Source organism: Chiloscyllium plagiosum, unplaced genomic scaffold (assembly GCF_037043375.1).
Source record: "Chiloscyllium plagiosum isolate Xiang-an unplaced genomic scaffold, Cpla_swu_hap1 HiC_scaffold_12, whole genome shotgun sequence".
Lineage (NCBI taxonomy): Eukaryota > Metazoa > Chordata > Chondrichthyes > Orectolobiformes > Hemiscylliidae > Chiloscyllium > Chiloscyllium plagiosum.
In genome coordinates, this window is record NW_028270150.1 from 80,029,669 (window position 1) to 80,049,352 (window position 19,684).

Sequence of the window (19,684 nt, forward strand, 5' to 3'; positions counted from 1 at the left end):
CCATTGCACACACTAAGCAGGTTGCCTTGAACTCAGTAAAGTCTCCCTTTAAAGCAATCGTAGCAGACAGAAAGGAAAAAAGAACAAACACCTGATACCACATTCAAGATTGCATTACTGGTTGGGATTGTCTTCATTTGACAGCTTTGAGAAACAAGTCAAACAAAAGCCAGTTGGCTATTCGTGTCTCTGTATTTTACTAGCCTGAATTTTATGGCAGTAACAATGGCGAAACTCTGTGTTCACTGTCTCTACTCTTTTGACACTGACTGCAACTTCTGAAATCCAAAAATTGCTATCATTTACTGCTACGTTTCTTCATTGAAGTCTGGCATTTTCACAGCAATCAAATAGAAATCACTGAAGTGAATCCCACTCTTGACTCTCTTAGTCTGCATAAATAATGCTTCACTGGGTTTTTGAAATAGTGTACCGAGTTCAAAATGTTTGCTGAGCCCTCATTCACCTGAGGCACTCTTGAGGTAGAACAAGTATGGGTTGAATACAACTCCACAGTTAGTCCATTAAAACCTGAGATGGTGACCAACAGGGATGGACTCCATACCAATGAAACAATGTTTTCCATCCCTGCCATAAACAATTGTTTTGGTCTTTGTTCTTCCCAATAATTAAATGAAAGAAATGTCTGTTTACCCAGTACTGGATGTTAGACAAGCTGTCTGGCTAATTAGACAGTGTTTGAGTCACATTGTCACTCAGTGCCAACCTGTCTAACACATATTAACTTATTAAAATGCTAAAACAATCAGGTTAGCTGTCTTGCTTACATGGGTGATTTTCATCCTCATTAAAATGTATCAATGGAAAATCAGAAGTACTACTTGACTGTTATGACTACCACTAATCCCTGTTCTCCAATCCTAATTGATACTCTGCTGAACAAAAACAAATGTAGATGCAGCAATTAAACAGTCAACCAAAGCATAGTATAATGCCTCAGCAAGCCAGTGAGAAATTTCAGACCCTCAACTGTGACCAGGTGAACGTTGCTCCTAGCTCATTTGGTACATTATTGAAAAAACTTCAATCAGTAGGAAGACCTGACACATCTTGGCATGCTTGATTTATAACAGCTAAAACTTCTCATCCAAGGAGCCCTAGGGACCAGTAACTGGACCTACAGCATGACTGGGTATTCTCTCTTCTGTGCTGGTACCATAGTCTATTTCACAAACAAAGAAACATATGCAATGTATTTGGGGATAATTTGTTATATAGGAAACAGCACTGGGGGAAAACAGTGCAAACTGGTGGAAACTATGGATGTTAGATACACAGTATTAAACATTCTGTCCCATTAAACTAGCAGATGTACCCACTGGGATCTAACACTGTTGTTTTCCATATTTTAGAGGAGGACCCATTTGCCGAATCTGGAACGGTATTTTAAAGTTCAGGAAAGGAGTCTAATCTTCCAGAGTGCTATTTTTATGACATGAGTGACCAAAGCTGCTATTCTACTGAGTAATTATGTATGTACTGTGTATTTGCATAGATTTATCTGGATGTGTACTGTGGAAGTCCTTGGGTATGATACATATTGTAATGCTATGTAATTTTGAGAATCAACATTGAAAGCAGTCACAGTGGATTGTCTGCAGGACTGGGGATTAGCAAATGATCCGAGAGAAGTTAATCACCTCAAGTTGACTCATTCTGACAAATAGTATTTACCTCCTTCACCTAAAAGCATTAAGACTACCACCAAGTACCAAATCAACTATAGTTCCCTGTTCCCATTCTGTGACAGGTGATGTCATCATTTAATTGCTCATTTCACTTTTAATTAAATTAAAGAGCAGGTTATGTATTTTAATCAATAAATCAAAGTCAGTTTCCTGGTTGTAAGCAGAAGGACCTTGCTTTGCAGGAAATATTTTAATCTAACCATCATTATTACTTAGAATTTGTGGCATAGAATCGTTGCATGGCCTTTAAACACCTACATTGTCTTTAACTGAAGTTACACAGGAAACATTTTGTCTTGCATGAAGAATTTGCCAGTTGACACAACACAGCCATTTGGGACTAAGAAAGGTAGAGTTTCATGAATGGATGAATTCATTATAAAAAGGATTGCATGTTAGTTGTTTTTGTGGACAGACAAAATTCCCTAATTGACATTATTCATGAGAAATAGGTTTTTGATGCAGAATTTAAGTCAGTGATCCGAATAACGTCTGATGCCACAATTGAAGATGTATTCTAATTTTAGCGCTTGTACATAAACATATTTGTAAATGTTGCGCATAATTATTTTCAGACAGTGTATTTGTCATAGAAACTAAACTAGGCCACTCAGCCCTTGGAGTCTTGATTTGTGACCTTTGCTCGACAAGGGTCAAGATCATCCGTTTTGCAACTTTCAATTGTATTCTATCCTGGAGGATTTTTGAAAGATTTCCACTGCTGTGTTTGCAATGAAGTACTTTCCAATTTCCTCCAAATAGCCTAGCTCTAAATTTAAAATTTGCCTTTTTTCCCCACAGACCTTTCCCACCAGACCTATCATAGCAAAGAATTCCCAATGTTCAACTGCTTTGCTGTTGGACACTGATGGTTAAGCAGCCCAGTACGAAAATCAATATTCCTGCAGAATTTTCTGGCATTTACTAGTTTCTTGCCAATTAAGTAAAATTGGAGAGAGTTTCGAAAGCACCAAAAAATATTACTTGCATGTTGAATCCATTTACTATCCTTTGTTGGGGAAAAAAAACAACTTGCTGTCAGACTTTGAATGCGTTTTTATGGTTGTGGATTAGAGTAATCTTCACTATGTAACATTTTTATGCTCCACAAACTGTGCCATGCAGAATGAGCAAATTATCTCCTATAGCTGTATGCTAGATCAAAATTGAAACCTACTACACCACCCTCTTTCTATAACTCTACATCATAAAGTCTTGCAAGATTCTAAGACAACTAATAGCCACTTGCAGTTAATCCAAAGAGATTCTACAAATTAAGCACAATTAGTGACATATGTTAGTGTGGAGAGGCACCCTCATTTCTGGACAACTCAGATCTTTTCCAGAAGTTGTTAGATCCAGTGTGCACTTTTATCATGCTCATTGATGTTGTAGGGTCCATCCTTGCGAGTTAAGCTTGTTGGGACATTTTAGATTAGTGACAAAAATACACTTTCCACACTTTTTGACACATACCATATATTACACATTATTAACTTTGGATTGAAAGTCACAAAAAGTACACAATTAATCTTATTTTGACTTTATTACATGTCAGACACTTGCTATCTGGCAAAACAGCATCAACTCTGATCTGCTTCAGGAACACCCTTGATTAAAAACAACCCCACTGGTACAAGATGGCAACCATTAAATAAACCATGGGACGCAAGTAATTCACAAGGGTTAAGAATCTGTATATGTACATGTAAAAAAACAAATTCAAACACAGTAAAAGTCCTAATTTTCTTAATATGCAGTTTTGCTTAATTGAAACATTAATCGTTTATGAACATGACTTTCAGATTCCATTTGAGAATGTACATATTGGTTGTAGGTGATTGTGTAACAAATTTGAAGGGTGTTATTCCTTTAGGATACTGATCTATACTTGATCCAAGGGTTAGTGCCACGAACATCAAATGTTGCTTCGTTGTGGTAAATGTTGTGGGCCAGATCATCTAAAGCAGGTTCAGGATCAGTGGTGGCAAATTGTGCTGCTTCCTCCACCTCCTGTCTGACACTAACATCGATTTCCTGTAAGAAAACACAAATATTACTTGACCATGTTATGAACCACTAATCAGTAAAATGGAATGGAAGGACAGAATAATTTAAAATACACCTTCACTATATTCACACATGGGGGCAGGGTTCCCATGGGCCTAGGTGCAAAATGAGCTCAGTGAACTTGGCACCAGTGAGGTTAATGGGTGTGTATATAAAATAGACTACCAATTATATAAAATGCCCAGTTTGAGATCCTGCTATAGATCAATTTCACTTACAGTTCATTATGTATACACACACCAGTGTCTACTTAGTATCTGACTCTAAATTTCATCAGAACAAACTAAATGCTACAATTGCAGAGGAAATCAGACAGCAGCTGTTAAGACCTTTACCCTTTCAGGCCACATCAACAGGTTTTTTCTCCTCCCCAGCACCCCTCATTCAAACTAACCAAATGTACCTGCCCAGAACTTTTTAATGCTTCTTTCTTTATAACCTATGCTTTTTAAATATTTAAAATTGTGTTGCAAAAAAAGGTCAGATGTTTCCTCAGTTTTTTCATCTTTACCATGGGACTATTTCTCCCCATTTCTCTATGTTCCTGAGCATCTTTGTTTCAGTTTTCTAATGTGATTCTTCATCTTTTTTCAACACCTAACTCACAATATCAGAGGTTGCTCCTCTGACCAACTTACACACACATTATGTTGCTGTTTGATCTGCCCCATTCCACCCCACTAATGCGTGACATGCATTTCTAGCTGGAGGATAATGATCATGACTGAAAGGCGATGCAATCTTTCAGATAAATTCAATTCATTACTGCATTTGGATGCACAAAAAGATCCAATTTAGGAAGAGTTTGTTTCATCCTTTATCCAACACCTGAAAATTCACACCGTAAATTGGTGAAATGGAGAAACGTAGATTTTAATTTGCTAAATTTCACAGGAATAAAATAGAACATAGAACAATACAGCACAGAGCAGGCCCCTTCGGCCCTCGATGTTGCGCCAACCTGTGAACTAATCTAAGCCCATCCCCCTACACTAGCCCATCATCATCCATGTGCTTATCCAAGGACTGTTTAAATCTCCCTAATATGGCTGAGTTCACTACATTGGCAGGTAGGGCATTCCATGCCCTTACTACTCTGAGTAAAGAACCTGCCTCTGATTTCTGTCTTAAATCTATCACCCCTCAATTTGTAGTTATGCCTCCTCGTATAAGCTGACATCATCATCCTAGGAAAAAAACTTCCAATGTCTACCCTATCTAATCCTCTGATCATCTTGTATGTCTGTATCAAATCTCTTCTTAGCCTTCTTCTCTCCAATGAGAACAGACCCAAGTCTCTCAACCTTTCCTCATAAGAGCTTCCCTCCAGACCAGGTAACATCCTGGTAAATCTCCTCTGCACCTTTTCCAATGTTTCCATGTCCTCCCTGTAATGGGGCAACCAGAACTGTACACAAGATTCCAAGTGCAGCCGCACTAGCATTTTGTATAACTGCAGCATGACATTGCGGCTCCGGAACTCAATCCCTCTACCAATGAAACCTAACATTGTATGCCTTCTTAACAGCACTATCAACCTGGGTGCCAACTTTCAGGGATCTATGTATATGGACACCAAGCTCCATCTGCACATCCACATGACCAAGAATCTTTCCATTGACCCAGTACTCTGCCTTCCTGTTATTCTTCCCAAAGTGCATTACCTCACATTTAGCTGCATTGAACTCCATTTGCCATCTCAGCCCAATTCTGCAGTTTATCCAAGCCCCCACAACATTCTTCCACACTGTCCACTACTCCACCAACGTTAGTGTCATCTGCAAACTTACTAACGCGTCCACCTATGCCTGCATCCAAGTCGTTTATAAAAATGACACACAGCAGTGGTCCCCAAATAGATCCTTGTAGCACACCACTAGTAACCGGACTCCAAGCCGAATATTTTCCATTAACCATCACTCGCTGCCTTTTTACAGAAAGCCAGTTTCTATTCCAAACTGCTAAATCATTCTCAATCCCATGCCTCTGCATTTTCTCCAACAGCCTACCATGTGGAACCTTATCAAAGGCTTTACTGAAGTCCATGTATACCACGTCAACTGCCCTATCTTCATCCACATGCTTGGTCACCTTCTCAAAAAAATTCAATGAGGTTTGTGAGACATGACCTGCCCGCTATGTAACCTTGTTGACTATCTGAAATCAAATTGTTGCTTGCTAGATGATTATAAATCCTCTCTTATAACCCTTTCCTACATCAGAAGTAAGGCTCACTGGTCTATAATTACCTGGGTCAACTCTACTGCCCTTCTTGAACAAGGGCACAACATTTGCAATCCTCCAGTCCTCTGGCACTAAACCTGTAGACAATGACAACTCAAATATCAAAGCCAAAGGCTCCATTATCTCCTCCCCACCTTCCCAGAAAATCCTCAAATAAATGACATCGGCCCAGGGGACTGGTCTACTTTCACTCCTAGAATTGATACCACTTCTTCGTAACTAACCTCTATCCTTTCTAGTCCAATATCTCCTATCTCATTCTTCTCCTCTACGATATTCTCCTTTTCCTGAGTGAAAATCGATGAGATTAGTTCATTTAGCACCTCTCCCGATCTCCACAGGGTCCACACTCAACATCCCACTTCTGTCTTTGACTGGCCCTATTCCTACCCTAGTCATCCTTTTATTCCTCACATACCTATAGAAAGCTTTAGGGTTCTCCTTTATTCTACCTGCTAAAAACTGCTCATGTTCTCTCTTTGCTCCTCTTAACTCTCTTTAAATCCTTCCCTGCTGATTTGTAACTCTCCATCGCCTCATCTGAACCATCTTGTCTTATCAACACACTAGGCTCCTTTTCCACTTAACAAGAGATGCAATTTCTGTAGTAAACCACGATTCCCTTATCTTATCACTTCCTCCCTGCCTGACAGAGACATACCTATCAGGGACACGAAATATCTGTTCCTTAAACCAGCTCCACATTTCCATCGTCCCCATCCCCTGCATTTTGCAACCCTATTCTATGCATCCTAATTCTTGCCTAATCGCATTAAAAAGTATTATGGCCTACCAAACTGCTGAATTAATCATCAAAAATATCTGGGTTTACATATTTCGTGAGAAAATATCCATGTAAGCAAATTTGACAAACTGTTCTACACAGTGAGATGAACTGCGTTTAAAAATCAATGCATTAACAGACATGATCATTTGTTGCAATCAAATAACCAATGGCCATGGATAGCAACATACCTTCAGCTCTTCTATGCTGGATAGGTTCTTGCTCAGCATCCTCTCCTTTAACATGGTAATGGGATCACTTTTACTTCTTACTTCCTGGATTTCTTCGCGAGTACGATAACTACAAAATACAATTAAACCATTTATTTACAAATGCTGCAGGACACCAATTTCTTTTCCTTGGATAGCTGGAATGTCACCATATTTCAGTAAAAGTAAATAGTAATTTAAAAATTGGAAAACTTTAAGAAGTGTTGCTCAGGTCTTAACATTTCTGAATGCTTTGAGTAACATTATTTTTAATCGGAGAAAATGAATAAAGATAGATTGAAGGAACAATCAGTATTGATTTAAAAAGGTTTCATGCAGCAATAAAGTAGTAAATAAGGGGAGATGGTAGGATTGCTTCACAGATGTTTTTGTGAATGCAATTTGTTTAATTTCCCAGAATTTCTACCCCGAATGGGGTAAACAATGGGACATTAACATTAAAAGTTTACTGTAGTAGTGATAAAGATCAACTATATTCAAATGAGATGTACCATAATACTGTGATAAGTGTAAAATATTTTTAGAATTTGTATTTTTAAAAGAGGCAGAAGTGCATCCTCCATTCTTAAGCTAACTTTTAGTTTAAAAAAGGTCAGTAGGTCATCCACAATTTCCAAGAAGGTATCTGATTTAGCATTGCAGAAGAGCTTGTGCAGAATTGTTTAAGTTGTCAGAACTGAGACACTCAGACTAACAGTGATATACAGTTACTTTTGTCCGGTCACTAAATTACAAATACTAATGTAATGTTTTGATACCAAATTCATCTATTCAGAAAACTCTACTTTGCTCAGTTGCAAATTGTTTCAGCAAGACAAAATGTTTCCTGTACAATCAGAGTTAACGTTTCGGATGCAGTTCTGAAGAAAGGTCACTGGACCTGAAATGTTAACTTTGATTTGTCTCCACAGATGCTACAGACCTGCTGAGTTTTTCTATCATCTGTAGTTCTTTCAGTTTTGTCTCGTGTATAACTTAAGTTAAAGACGATGTAGGGATTGAATTACATACAAATGATTCAATGCCAGTAGGAATGAGATTTCTCTGGGAATGAGTAAACAAAAAGGAGATTGTTGGGAAATATTTGAAACATTGTTCTGCTGTCTATGTATAAACTGTAGTAAATGTGCAGTCTTGTCTTTTTATTCTTATGTAATAAATGCTATTTTGTTAAAGAACATTTGCAGCTTTGAGTTAATACTTTTCAGTGACTGAATACCACAGAGACTAACTGCAAAAATTAAACACGTTTATCAAACCAGGATCATTCTAGGATCCGACTTGTCCAGTATTACGGATAATGGAGATTGTAACAATACCAAAGGTAATGTAATTTAATTGGCTTTGTCTACACATAGCTTTACCTGATACCAGGATCACTCATACTGTGTCCATGATAACGATATGTTTGCAGTTCCATCAAGATAGGACCCTGAAATTGAATAAGTGTTAGAATTCATTGAACAAACAATAATCTACCTGATAATATGCCATTCCAATATATAGAGGTATATAACATAACAGATGCCTGGAATGTATGCAGCTCATTGAAGGATTCACACACCACCACAAAAGATAAAACTATCAGGTGAGTATTGGTGTCACCACTTTTGATGCATGCTGACCTCTTATTTTTGGATTATTGCCCCTCAATAATTCCTTTTAAACACATGTACATCTCTTAATATCCTTTAGAAATCAAAATTCAGACTACGCAATGATCTCCTTATGTGGCATTTCAACTTATTCCCTTGTGACCAACTGCAAATGTTTAGCGGATGAATGTCAACAACTACAAAAGCGTAGTGGTTACTGGTATTCGTCACCAAAACAATACAAACATCTCAAATCTTCAATATGAAATACAATATTGTACAAGAAGAACAAAAAAAACAGGAGAATTCAAGGCTTTTATTGTAGCTCAAGTAAGTAATGACAGGAATATGTGCTGTTTGATTTCTTCAAGGCCTGTTGCCAGACACCTGTTTTGATTTATACTTTCCTAAAACATTATTCTATTATCAATAATAGATGCTCAGTTTCGTTAGTGCAATGTACAGAGGAAACTCAATTATCCGGCATTCCATTATCCAAATTTTGGATTATCCGAACAAGATCAAGATCCCAAGGCCCTCATGTTTGGCTAAACTGTGTTATCCGGCATTCGATTAACTGAACGAAATACTCCCCACCTGTGTCCTTCGGATAATTGAGGTTCCTTTGCAAACGATTTGTCACTTATTAGAGATTTGTTTTATATCCTACAGTAAGTCACAAAATTTACAGATGTTAGTGAGCACTATACAAGACTAAGTTAATCCCAACATTTACAAGAATCACACATTTATATCCAAACTTCAGCAGCAATTCACACTTTGGGTTTATGGTCCTATTATAATACAAGTTGTTTTGTAGACTTCTATAAATAGCATTCTTTGAACTAAATACTTTTGGAAATCCACTGAATTCTCTACTACCGAACCATTTCTAACTAAAATAAAAAACTTCACGTACTCCAGTAATATTTTTGTTTTACCTTTCCAGACCTGCAGTAATCTGCTGCAAACCTTGTGGCTTCTCTAACACACAATATATCCATGCCATCGACCTGTCAACAGAATTGAGTAAGATGGATTTATATATAATATACAGTTGCAAATACACCTTTAAGAATCATGTTGCTGCTGTGTTTTCTCACGTTCCTTTATCAGAAGACAGCAGTACTGTTCCAGTAATCTGTGGGCCATAACTGACCATTCCAGATAAGTCACATATGAAGGACATTAGGTACAAAATAAAATCCTGGTGCTTTATCATATGATTAAGAGTAGTGTGGTATTATAATTTCTTGGTGCATCCTAAGTCAAAAATTGTATAAGTAACTAAAAATGTAGACACAATTGTTATCCAACTAAACGCACTAACAAGGATCACTAAAATGATAAATTGGAAGGATAAGCCATCTTAAAGGCTTGAGTAACAAGTGAAACTGGTTATTTCACATAGCCATGCAGTTACAACATAAATGGTGTTTTCCACTAACAGGATGCATCCATCAAGCCAGAAGTGGCTTTCTGCCTATCACACAAATCAGGAGCATGTGTGAATTTCATTGTTCTGTACATATGAACATACAGAAGAACGAAGTATACCATTCAGCCTATCAATTCTAACCTGCCACTCAGTAAGATCAAGGCTGATCTTTTTGTTTCAAATTCCAAATTCTCACCTCCACCCAATAATCTTTGATTTCCTGCCTAACATGAATGTATCCTTTATCTCAAAAATATGTCCCCACCTCCACCACAGGCAGTGTTACAAAGTCACATAAATTTCCATTTATGTCCTAAAAGTTCTAGATTGATCTACAGGAGGAAACATCCTTTTTGCATCCATCTTGTCAAGACCATTCAGGATCTCATACATTTCAATCAATAATGAATCAATCCTCATCTCCTCTGAACTCCAGTGGAATCAACCCCAGACCAAAGGGAGGATTGCAGATGCTGGAGATTAGAGTCAAGAGTGTGGTGCTGGAGAAGCACAGCAGGTCAGGCAGCATCCGAGGAGCAGGAGAATCAACGTTTCAGGCAAAAGGCCCTTCATCAGGAAACATCCACACACTCATCTTCATATCCTTATAAAACAATCTGCTTATTCTAGGTATCAAATCTAGTAAACCTCCTCTGACCAGCCTCCAATGCATTTACATCCTAAGAGAGACCAAAACTGCATGCAGTATTCAAGGTGTGGGCTCACCAATCCCCAGTACAACTGAATCATAACATCCTTACTTTTATGTTAAATGTTTCTTTTAATAAAGTAGAGCATTTCATTAGCCTTCTAGGTTATCTGCTGTACCTGCACCAACATTTTGCGAAACATGCACCATAACAAATCCCTTTACACCTTGAAATTCTGCAGTTGTTCTCTAAGTTTAGATTAGATTCCCTACGGCATGAAAACAAGCCATTTGGCCCAACAAGTCCACATTGACCCTCCGAAGAGTAACCCACCTAGATCCATTCCCCTACCCTATATTTACCTCTGACTAATGCAACTAACACTAAAAGCAATTTCGTATGACCAATTCACCCGATCGGTACATCTTTGGATTGTGGGAGGAAACCGGAGCACCCAGAGGAAACCCCACACAAACACGGGGAAAATGCGCAAACTCCACACAGTCGCCTGAGGCGGGAATCAAACCGGGGTCCCTAGTGCTGAGAGGCAGCAGTGCTAACCACTGCGCCACCATGATGTCATACTTTGCTTTTTAATTTTTCCTATCAATGCAAATAATTTCACATTTTGTTATATTACCCACTTTGGTTTTTGACTTTTGCTTACTCTCTCAACTGATCTACATCTTTCTGCAACTGCCTTAGATCTTCATGATGTTACTATGTTGGTCTCATCTATGAATTCAGCTACTATGTCTTCAATCTCTTGCCCAAGGTATTGATGTGAATTTTACAAAGCTGAAGCTTAAGCACAGACTCCTGTGGAACTTCATCACATTGGGTGGCACGGTGGCACAGTGGTTAGCACTGCTGCCTCACAGCTCCAGAGACCCGGGTTCAATTCCCGCCTCAGGCGACTGACTGTGTGGAGTTTGCACGTTCTCCCCGTGTCTGCGTGGGTTTCCTCCGGGTGCTCCGGTTTCCTCCCACAGTCCAAAGATGTGCAGGTCAGGTGAATTGGCCATGCTAAATTGCCCGTAGTGTTAGGTAAAGGGTAAATATAGGGGGTACGGGTGGGTTACGCTTCGGCAGGGCAGTGTGGACTTGTTGGGCCAAAGGGCCTGTTTCCACACTAAGTAATCTAATCTAATCCTATCAAAGACCTATTTGTGCACATTCTACTTACTGCCAGCCAACCAATCATCTTCACTACATCATTAGCTTTTATTATACACAATAATCTTTGTTGTGGTACCTTTTCAAATGTCTTCTGGAAATCACGTGTACAGTAGTACATCTATAGGCTCCTTTTTATCCAGTGCATGATATTCTTTCAAAGAATTCCAATTAGCGATTAAACACAATTTCCCTTTCACAAAACCTTGCTGATGCCTCCTGATTACCTTGACATTTTTGAAGTGTGCAGTGATCATCACCTTAATGATCAATTCTAACAATTTCCCTACCATTGACACAAAGTTAACTGGCTTTTGTTTCCTGTTTTCTGCCCCCACTCCTGTCTTCAATAGACATGTTCCATTTGCTACTTTCCAATCCGATGGAAGCTTTCCAAAATTTCCTACATTTAGGAAAATTAACAACACATCTACTACCTTATTAGCACACTCTTAAGACCCTGGGATGAAGTCCATCTCGACCCAGAAAGTTTTCAGCCTAAAGGTCCATCATTTTGCTCAGTACTACTTCCCTCGTGATTGTAATTTCACAACGTTTCTCTCTGCCTCACACTTACTGACTTACAGCTATTACTGGAATGATCCCCACCTCAGGGTGCTTTTACTCAGAGGTCATTAGTTAATCCTGACTCATTACACAACATACTTCACTATCCATTCCACAATGTGCTGATCTAAGAAACCATTTCAAATCAATTCTGTAAACTTTTCATCTGGTAGGCTGCTGCCAATCTGATTTGTCGAAGTTTATGTAGATTAAAGCATCCCATGAGTATTGCCAACTCTATCACAGTAACCCATTATTTCTTGTCTCATGTTGTGGTTACCATTGGGAGACTTGCCAACTACTCCCACTCGTGACATATTTTCCCTATTATTCCCCATTTTTACCCAAACTAATTCCACATCCTTATTTCCTGAACCAAGGTCATCTGTAACTACTGCCATCTTTGATTAACAGCTACCCCTCTACCATTACATAGCTTCCTATTTCTTTTGAACGTCATTTACCACACAATACACATAATCCAATCTTGCCATCCTGAAAAAATGTCTCTGCAATGAAATTAAAGATCGTATTTATTTACTTTAATGCACGCGATCAATTTGTTTATTTTGTTATGAATGCTACGTGCATTCAGGTAAAGCCTTTAGTTTAGTCTTGAATTTTGGTGCACTCCTAGGGGTTTTTTCTTTCTGTTCCTTCTGCCATTCTCTGACCCTCATTTTCCAGATTACTATTTTCCACTGTTTTTACCTTTTAATGAATATTTTTTCCCTATTTGATTTTCTGCCCCAACTTTAATTTAATACCCTCTTCACTTCTCTAGTTGTACAGGTCACAAGACAACAACTCAGTACAGTTTAGATGTCGACTCCACTTATCCCACAAACTGAAAACTTCTCCACACCAGTATTTGTGTTATAAACTAATCTCTCTAATTTAAGGACCCTTTAACATTTCATCTGATTGTGTGTTTGGACTGCATTTGTTAAATAACCAAGTGTGCGAAGAAACATACCTACAATCAATTTAGGATTGCTCGTTGGCCTCACAGCATGGAACGAGTTTATGTACAGAAAACTATGCATTAGTTATAAAAGTGCCGTTCTTTGCAGACAGAAGGAACACTTAAACATGCAATGCACCTGTTTTAACTCAACAAAATAGGTGACAGCCACCCTCTGATTTAGTCAAAAGTTGTCAGTTGTCAGTCATTAATTGGTACATTCTCCGTGGCAACACCTCTACCATTCAGAGTCCACTTGCAAACTTATCAGCAGAGTCCTTTCATATAGAAATGTTGCTTTCTCTTTATATTGGTTTCTCTTGTGAATTGCCCTGATGATTGTTAGATTTTAAGTTCTGAGGAAAAAGTTTTTTTCCCAGAAATACTCTAAATGAATTTAAAACCCTCGCTATTGCAGAGATTTGAACGGATATTTCTGGATCATTTGTCCAGGTAAGGTTCCAGAAGACAAAAAGGTAGAAATTGGCATGGTGCTAAACTAAAGATTTACAGAGAAACCCTTGTAAATATCTAAGTCTTTGCTGTCTAATTCAATGTATAGATATTGGTCTATTGACCAACTGGCTTAAATCTCTGCCAATGATTGCATAATTACTGATTAAGTTTTCTTGTGATAATAAACCAATAATTGTGTTTAATAAGATATGTGGTTAATCTGTAAAATCTGAGATGAGGTGAGGTATTTAATGATCTTGATAACCAGATAAAATTATTTTTGTTTTCTGTTGTAACCCATTGAGTACTGAGACAAGATCAATGGTCACAACAATACTGCAAAACAGATTCAATTTCCCCTTATTAACAGAACTTGAATGGGCCAGAGCATCTTACCCTCAGACCAGCAATGAAGTCACCTCTCTTGTAGTAGTCTGTGCTGGCTGCTGCTCTCTCCACAGAGGTACCCATGCCATACCTGTTGTTCTCACAGATAAATATGCAGGGCAATTTCCATAACATTGCCATATTGTAGGTTTCAAAAATCTGGCCCTAAAAGGTGAAGATTAATTAAACAATAAAACAAAGAGACTAAATGAGGAAATAAGTGTTTTGAATAAAAACCTCAGTGCCATTTTCACTTCACTTTGACAAAGCTATGCATACATCAGATAAATCTTACCTAATGGGAAATCTTAAAATTTAGAAAGCACTTCTTCACACTAATTCTTTTAAAGTTTGGGTAAAGTTAATCAATAGACAAAATATTACATCCTTAAAAACATTTGTATGAGCTAATTCAGCTTTACAGACCTTTCCACATTAGTCATCAAGTCAGAACAATGCTATAGTTTGTATCAAGCACCAAATTCTCTTATTATCTTTGTGTCTGGCTGGCCATGTTCCTGGCTAAGTAGATACGTACTCTCAGAATCTCACAGCTGTGCATCAAGTTTAAGGATGCCGACAGTTTGCAAACAGCTGGATCATGACTTCTGATTTAGGATTTACCCAATACTGAGACAGCAGTAACAGAAGCAGTTATTAGCCTCTCAAAATCAGGAAAAGTATTTAATTATTAGGCAACAAGAGTTGTCCGTTAGGTTCAAAGCTTGGGCACTCAAGTCTTACACTTAGACAAATTTTTGCATCTGGAAAATGTCACACATCATGAACCTACTGGTTCACAATTGACAGCATAAAATCATCTGTTGCAAAGAAAGCAGGTCTATAGACAAATGAAGACCAAGGACACCAAAAAAACTCATGTCTTAAAGAGGAGGTGGGTGAAAGCATCAGGAAATCCAGCAAATTGCAAACACTCAAAGTTCTTTAATTCTTTAGCAGTCAAGACCATGATAGTCCCAAGGACCCAAGGACACAACCCCATTGATAGCTAAGAATTGAAGTAGTGTTCATCAAGGACAGAACGGTTGCGCACACTCATTAGAAACAGCATTGAGGATTTCTTCAACCAAGATTCAGTCCTGGATGACATTCCCACAATTTAAGACATAGGAGCAAAATTAGGCCATTCAGCCCATCAAGAAAGAATAATAGGGGGTTATGGTAGGGGATTTTAACTTTCCAAACATAGATTGGGACTGCCATAGTGTTAAGGGTTTAGTTGTAGAGGAATTTGTTAAGTGTGTACAAGAAAATCTTCTGATTCAACATGTGGATGTATCTACTAAAAAATATGCAAAACGTGACCTACTCTTGGGAAATAAGGCAAGGCAGGTGACTGAGGGGTCAGTGGTAGACCAGATCTAAAAGTTCAAGTTCTGAATTGGAGGAAGGCTAATTTTGACAGTATTAAGCATGAACTTTCAAAAGTTGATTGGGGGCAGATGTTCACAGGTAAAGGGATGGCAGGAAAATGGGATGCCTTCAGAAATGAGATAACGAGTGTCCACAGACAGTATGTTCCTGTCAGGGTGAAGGACAACACTCTTAGGTGTAGGGAAAACTAGATAATGAGAGAAAGAGGTTTTGGTTAAGAAAAAGAAGGAAGCATAAGTCAGGTGTAGACAGGAGAGATTGATAGAATCCTTACAAGAGTATAAAAGACAGTCAGAGTATAGTTAAGAGGGAAATCAGGAGGGTAAAAAGGGGACATGACATAACTTTGGTGCATAGAGTTAAGGAGAATCTAAATGGATTTTATAAGTTCATTAAGGATAAAAGGATAACTAGGGAGAGATTAGGGCCCCTCAAAGATCAGCAAGGCAGCGCATGTGTGGAGTCGCAGGAGATCGGGGCGATGCTAAATGAGTATCTTGCATCTGTGTTTACTATGGCGAAGGACATGGAAGGTGTAGTATGTGTGGAAATAGATGGTGACATCTTGAAAAACTTACATATTACAGAGGTGGTGTTGAATGTCTTGAAACGCATAAAAGTGAATAAATCCCCAGGACCTAGAACTCTGTGGGAAGCTAGGGAAGAGATTGCTGGGCCCCTTGCTGAGATATTTGTATCACTGATAGTCACAGGTGAGGTGCCAGAAGACTGGAGGTTGGCTAACATGGTGCCACTATTTAACAAAGGTGGTAAGGAAAAGCCAGGGAACTACAGGTCAGTGAGCCTGACATTAGTGGTGGGCAAGTTGTTAGAGGCAATTCTGAGGGACAGGATTTATATGTATTTGGAAAGGCAAGGATTGATTAGGGATAGTCAACATGGCTTTGTGCATGGAAAATCATGTCCCACGAACTTGACTGAGTTTTTAAAGAAGTAACAAAGAGGATTGATGAAGGCAGAGCAGTAGACCTGATTATTGTTCTTCAGTAAGATGTTCGACAAGGTTCCTCACGGGAGATTGGTTAGCAAGATTAGATCTCATGGAATACAGGGATAACTAGCCATTTGGATGAAGAACTGGTTTGTAGGTAGAAGACAGTGGGTGGCGGTGGAGGGTTGCTTTTTAGACTGGAGGCCTGTGACCAGTGGAGTGCCACAAGGATCAGTGCTGGATCTACTGCTTTTTGTCATTTATATAAAAATAATTTGGATGTAAATATAACAGGTATACTTAGTAAATTTGCAGATGACACCAAAAGTGGAGGTATAGTGGACAGCAAAAAAGTTTGCCTCAGATTACAACAGGATCTTGATCAGATGGGCCAATGGGCAGAGGATTGGTGGATGGAGTTTCATTTAAGTTATTGCGAGGTGTTGTATTTTGGGAAAGCAAATCGGAGCAGGACTTATGCACCTAACGGTAAGGTCCTGGGGAGTGTTGATGAACAAAGAGACCTTGGAGTGCAGGTTCATAGTTCCTTGAAAGTGGAGTCACAGTAGATAGGATAGTGAAGGTGGTGTTTGGTATGCGTTCCTTTATTGGTCAAAGCATTGAGTATAGGAGTTGGTGGTCATACTGCAGCTGTACAGGACATTGGTTAGGCCATTTTAGGAATATTATGTGTAATTCTGGTCTCTTTCCTATTGGAAGGATGTTGTGAAACTTAAAAGATCCAGAAAAAAGATTTACAAGGATCTTATCAGGCTTGGAGGATTTGAGCTATAGGGAGAGGCTGAATAGGCTGGGGCTGTTTTCCCTGGAGCATGGGAGGCTAAGGAATCAAGTTTTTAACGTAGAGCATGGTGCATGTATGGAATTAGCTGCCAGAGGAAGAGGCGGTGGCTGGTACAATTACAGCATTTAAAAGGCATCTGGATGGGTATACGAATAGGAAGGGTTTAGAGTGTTATGGGCTAAGTGCTGGCAAATGGGACTAGATTAGTTTAGGATATCTGGTTAGCATGGACGAGTTGGACAGAAGGGTCTGTTTCCATGCTGTACATCTGTGACTCTGACTGCTCGGCCATTCAATCATGGCTGGTATGCTCCTCAACACCATTTGCCTGCCTTCTCCCTTTAACCCTTAATCCCCTGACAAATCAAGAACCTATCTTTCTTTGACTTCTTGGAACGCTGCAGTGATGAGTTCCACAGATTAACCACCCTCTGACTGAAAAAATTCCTCATCTAAGTTCGTCCCTCAGGTTGTAGCCTCTCCCCCTAGTGGAAATATCTTCTCCTTGTCCACTTTATCCAGGCCTCAGTTTTCATTAAGCTTCAATGAGATACCCCTAGCCCCCCCCGGCACCTCATCCTTCTAAACGCCAATGAGTATGGATCCACACTCAACCGCTCCTCAGATGAAAAACCCTTCATCCCTGGGATCATTCTTGTAAACCATCCTCTGGGCCCCTCCAATGCCAACATGTCCTTCGTTAGATACAGTGCCCAAAATTGTTCTCAATATTCCAAATATGGTTTGACCACAGTCTTATACAACAAATTCACATACTCAACAGGTACATCACTGCACTTGTATTCTAGTCCTCTTGAAATTAATGCAAACGTTACATTTGCCTTTCTAATTGACAACTGAACCTGTACATTAACCTTCAGAGAACCCTGAAGTAGGGCTCCCAAGTCCCTTTGTGCTTCAGATTTCCAAAGCCGTACCCCATTTAGAAAACAGTCTTTCCTATTCTGTCGAAGAAAGTGCAGAACTTCACACTTTCCCATATTGTATTCCATCTGTCACTTCTTTGCCCATTCTCCTAGCATGCCCAAGTCCTCCTCCTTCTTCTGCTTCTTAAACATTACATGTCCCTGCACCTATCTTTGTGTAATTTGCAATTTTAGCAGCAATGCCCTCAGTTCAAATCATTAATGTATAACATGAATAGTTATGGTTTTAACATTGATCCCTACTGAACTCCACTAGTCACCGGCCACCATCCTGAAAAACAACTCCTTCATCTCCACTTGCTGCCTTTGGCCAGTCAGCCAATCTCTATCCATGCCAGTAACTTGCCCCTTATTCAGCAGCTTCCTGTGCAGCACTTGTCTGGAAATTCAAAAAGATCAAATCCCCTGACTGTCCTTTATCTAACTTGCTCGTTATTTCCTCAAAAGAATTCTAATAGATTTGTCCGGGGTGACCTCCTCTTGACGAAGCCATGTTGACTCAGCCCTATTTTATCTCACACTTGCAAGCATTCCGTAATCTCATCCTTAAAAATGGACTCTAAAATCTGATCAACGAACAAAGTCAGGCTAACCAGCCTATAGTTTCCTGTCATCTGCCTCCCTCCCTTTTTAAACAAGGGAGATACATCAATCATTTTCAGTTCCCCAGGACCCTTCCTGACTCCAGTGATCCCTGAAAGATCACCAAAGCCTCCACAATCTCAGCTGTAGCTTCAGAACTCTGGGGAGTATAATCCATCTGGTCCAGGTGATTTATCCTCCTTCAGACTTTCAGCTTCCCCAGCACCTTCTCCTGAGTAATGCTCACCATAGAACTCTCCATGACTCCCTGTGAAAACTGATGCCAAGTACCTACTCTGCTCATTCACTATTTCTTTACTCCCCATAACTGCTTCACCAACCTAATTTTCCAGTGACGTAATAGCTAAACTCCAACTCTTGCCTCTCTCTTACCTTTAAGATATCTAAAAGAAACTTCCTGCAATCTTGTTTTATACTACTAGCTAGCTTACTCTCATTTTATCATCTTCCCTCATTGCTTATTTTAGTTATCCTCTACTGGTTTTTAAAGGCAACCCAATCCTCTTACATCCTATTAATCTTCACCACATATATGCTTTTTCTTTTGCTTTTATGTTGTTCCCAACTTCCCTTGGAAGAACCAGTTACCTCATCCTCCCTGTAGTATTTTTCTTCTTGTTGGGATTAATTTCTGCTGTGCTTCCTGAATAACCCCAGAAATCCCTGCCATCGCAGCCCTGCTAGGCTCCCCAATCAACCCTGGCCAGCTCCA

At 39.2% G+C, this 19,684-nt stretch overlaps 2 protein-coding genes across 5 annotated transcripts in view; one reads left to right on the top strand and one right to left on the bottom strand.

The window, feature by feature from the left end:
• map3k15 (mitogen-activated protein kinase kinase kinase 15) overlaps positions 1-1,543 on the top strand; it is a 133,800-nt gene extending 132,257 nt beyond the window's left edge. For 2 of the 4 annotated variants that reach the window (XR_015758916.1, XR_015758914.1), the window contains one exon: positions 1,374-1,417. Coding sequence is in view for 2 of the 4 variants with exons in the window: in XM_087992975.1 (XP_087849101.1) it covers positions 1,374-1,431 (58 nt within the window). In the remaining 2 variants the exon portion in view is untranslated. Of the gene's footprint in view, positions 1-1,373 lie in introns of all 4 variants that reach the window. The other 2 variants (XM_087992975.1, XM_043700555.2) reach the window with 1 other exon arrangement.
• Positions 1,544-3,236: 1,693 nt separating this feature from the next.
• Positions 3,237-19,684, bottom strand: part of LOC122555000 (pyruvate dehydrogenase E1 component subunit alpha, mitochondrial-like) — a 43,693-nt gene continuing 27,245 nt past the window's right edge. Inside the window, exons 7-11 of the mRNA XM_043700557.2 lie at positions 14,280-14,435; positions 9,574-9,645; positions 8,402-8,469; positions 6,999-7,107; positions 3,237-3,746 (exon numbers count right to left, since the gene is read on the bottom strand). Of these exons, the coding sequence (XP_043556492.1) occupies positions 3,582-3,746; positions 6,999-7,107; positions 8,402-8,469; positions 9,574-9,645; positions 14,280-14,435 (570 nt within the window). The 3' untranslated portion in view covers positions 3,237-3,581. The remainder of the gene's footprint in view (positions 3,747-6,998; positions 7,108-8,401; positions 8,470-9,573; positions 9,646-14,279; positions 14,436-19,684) is intronic.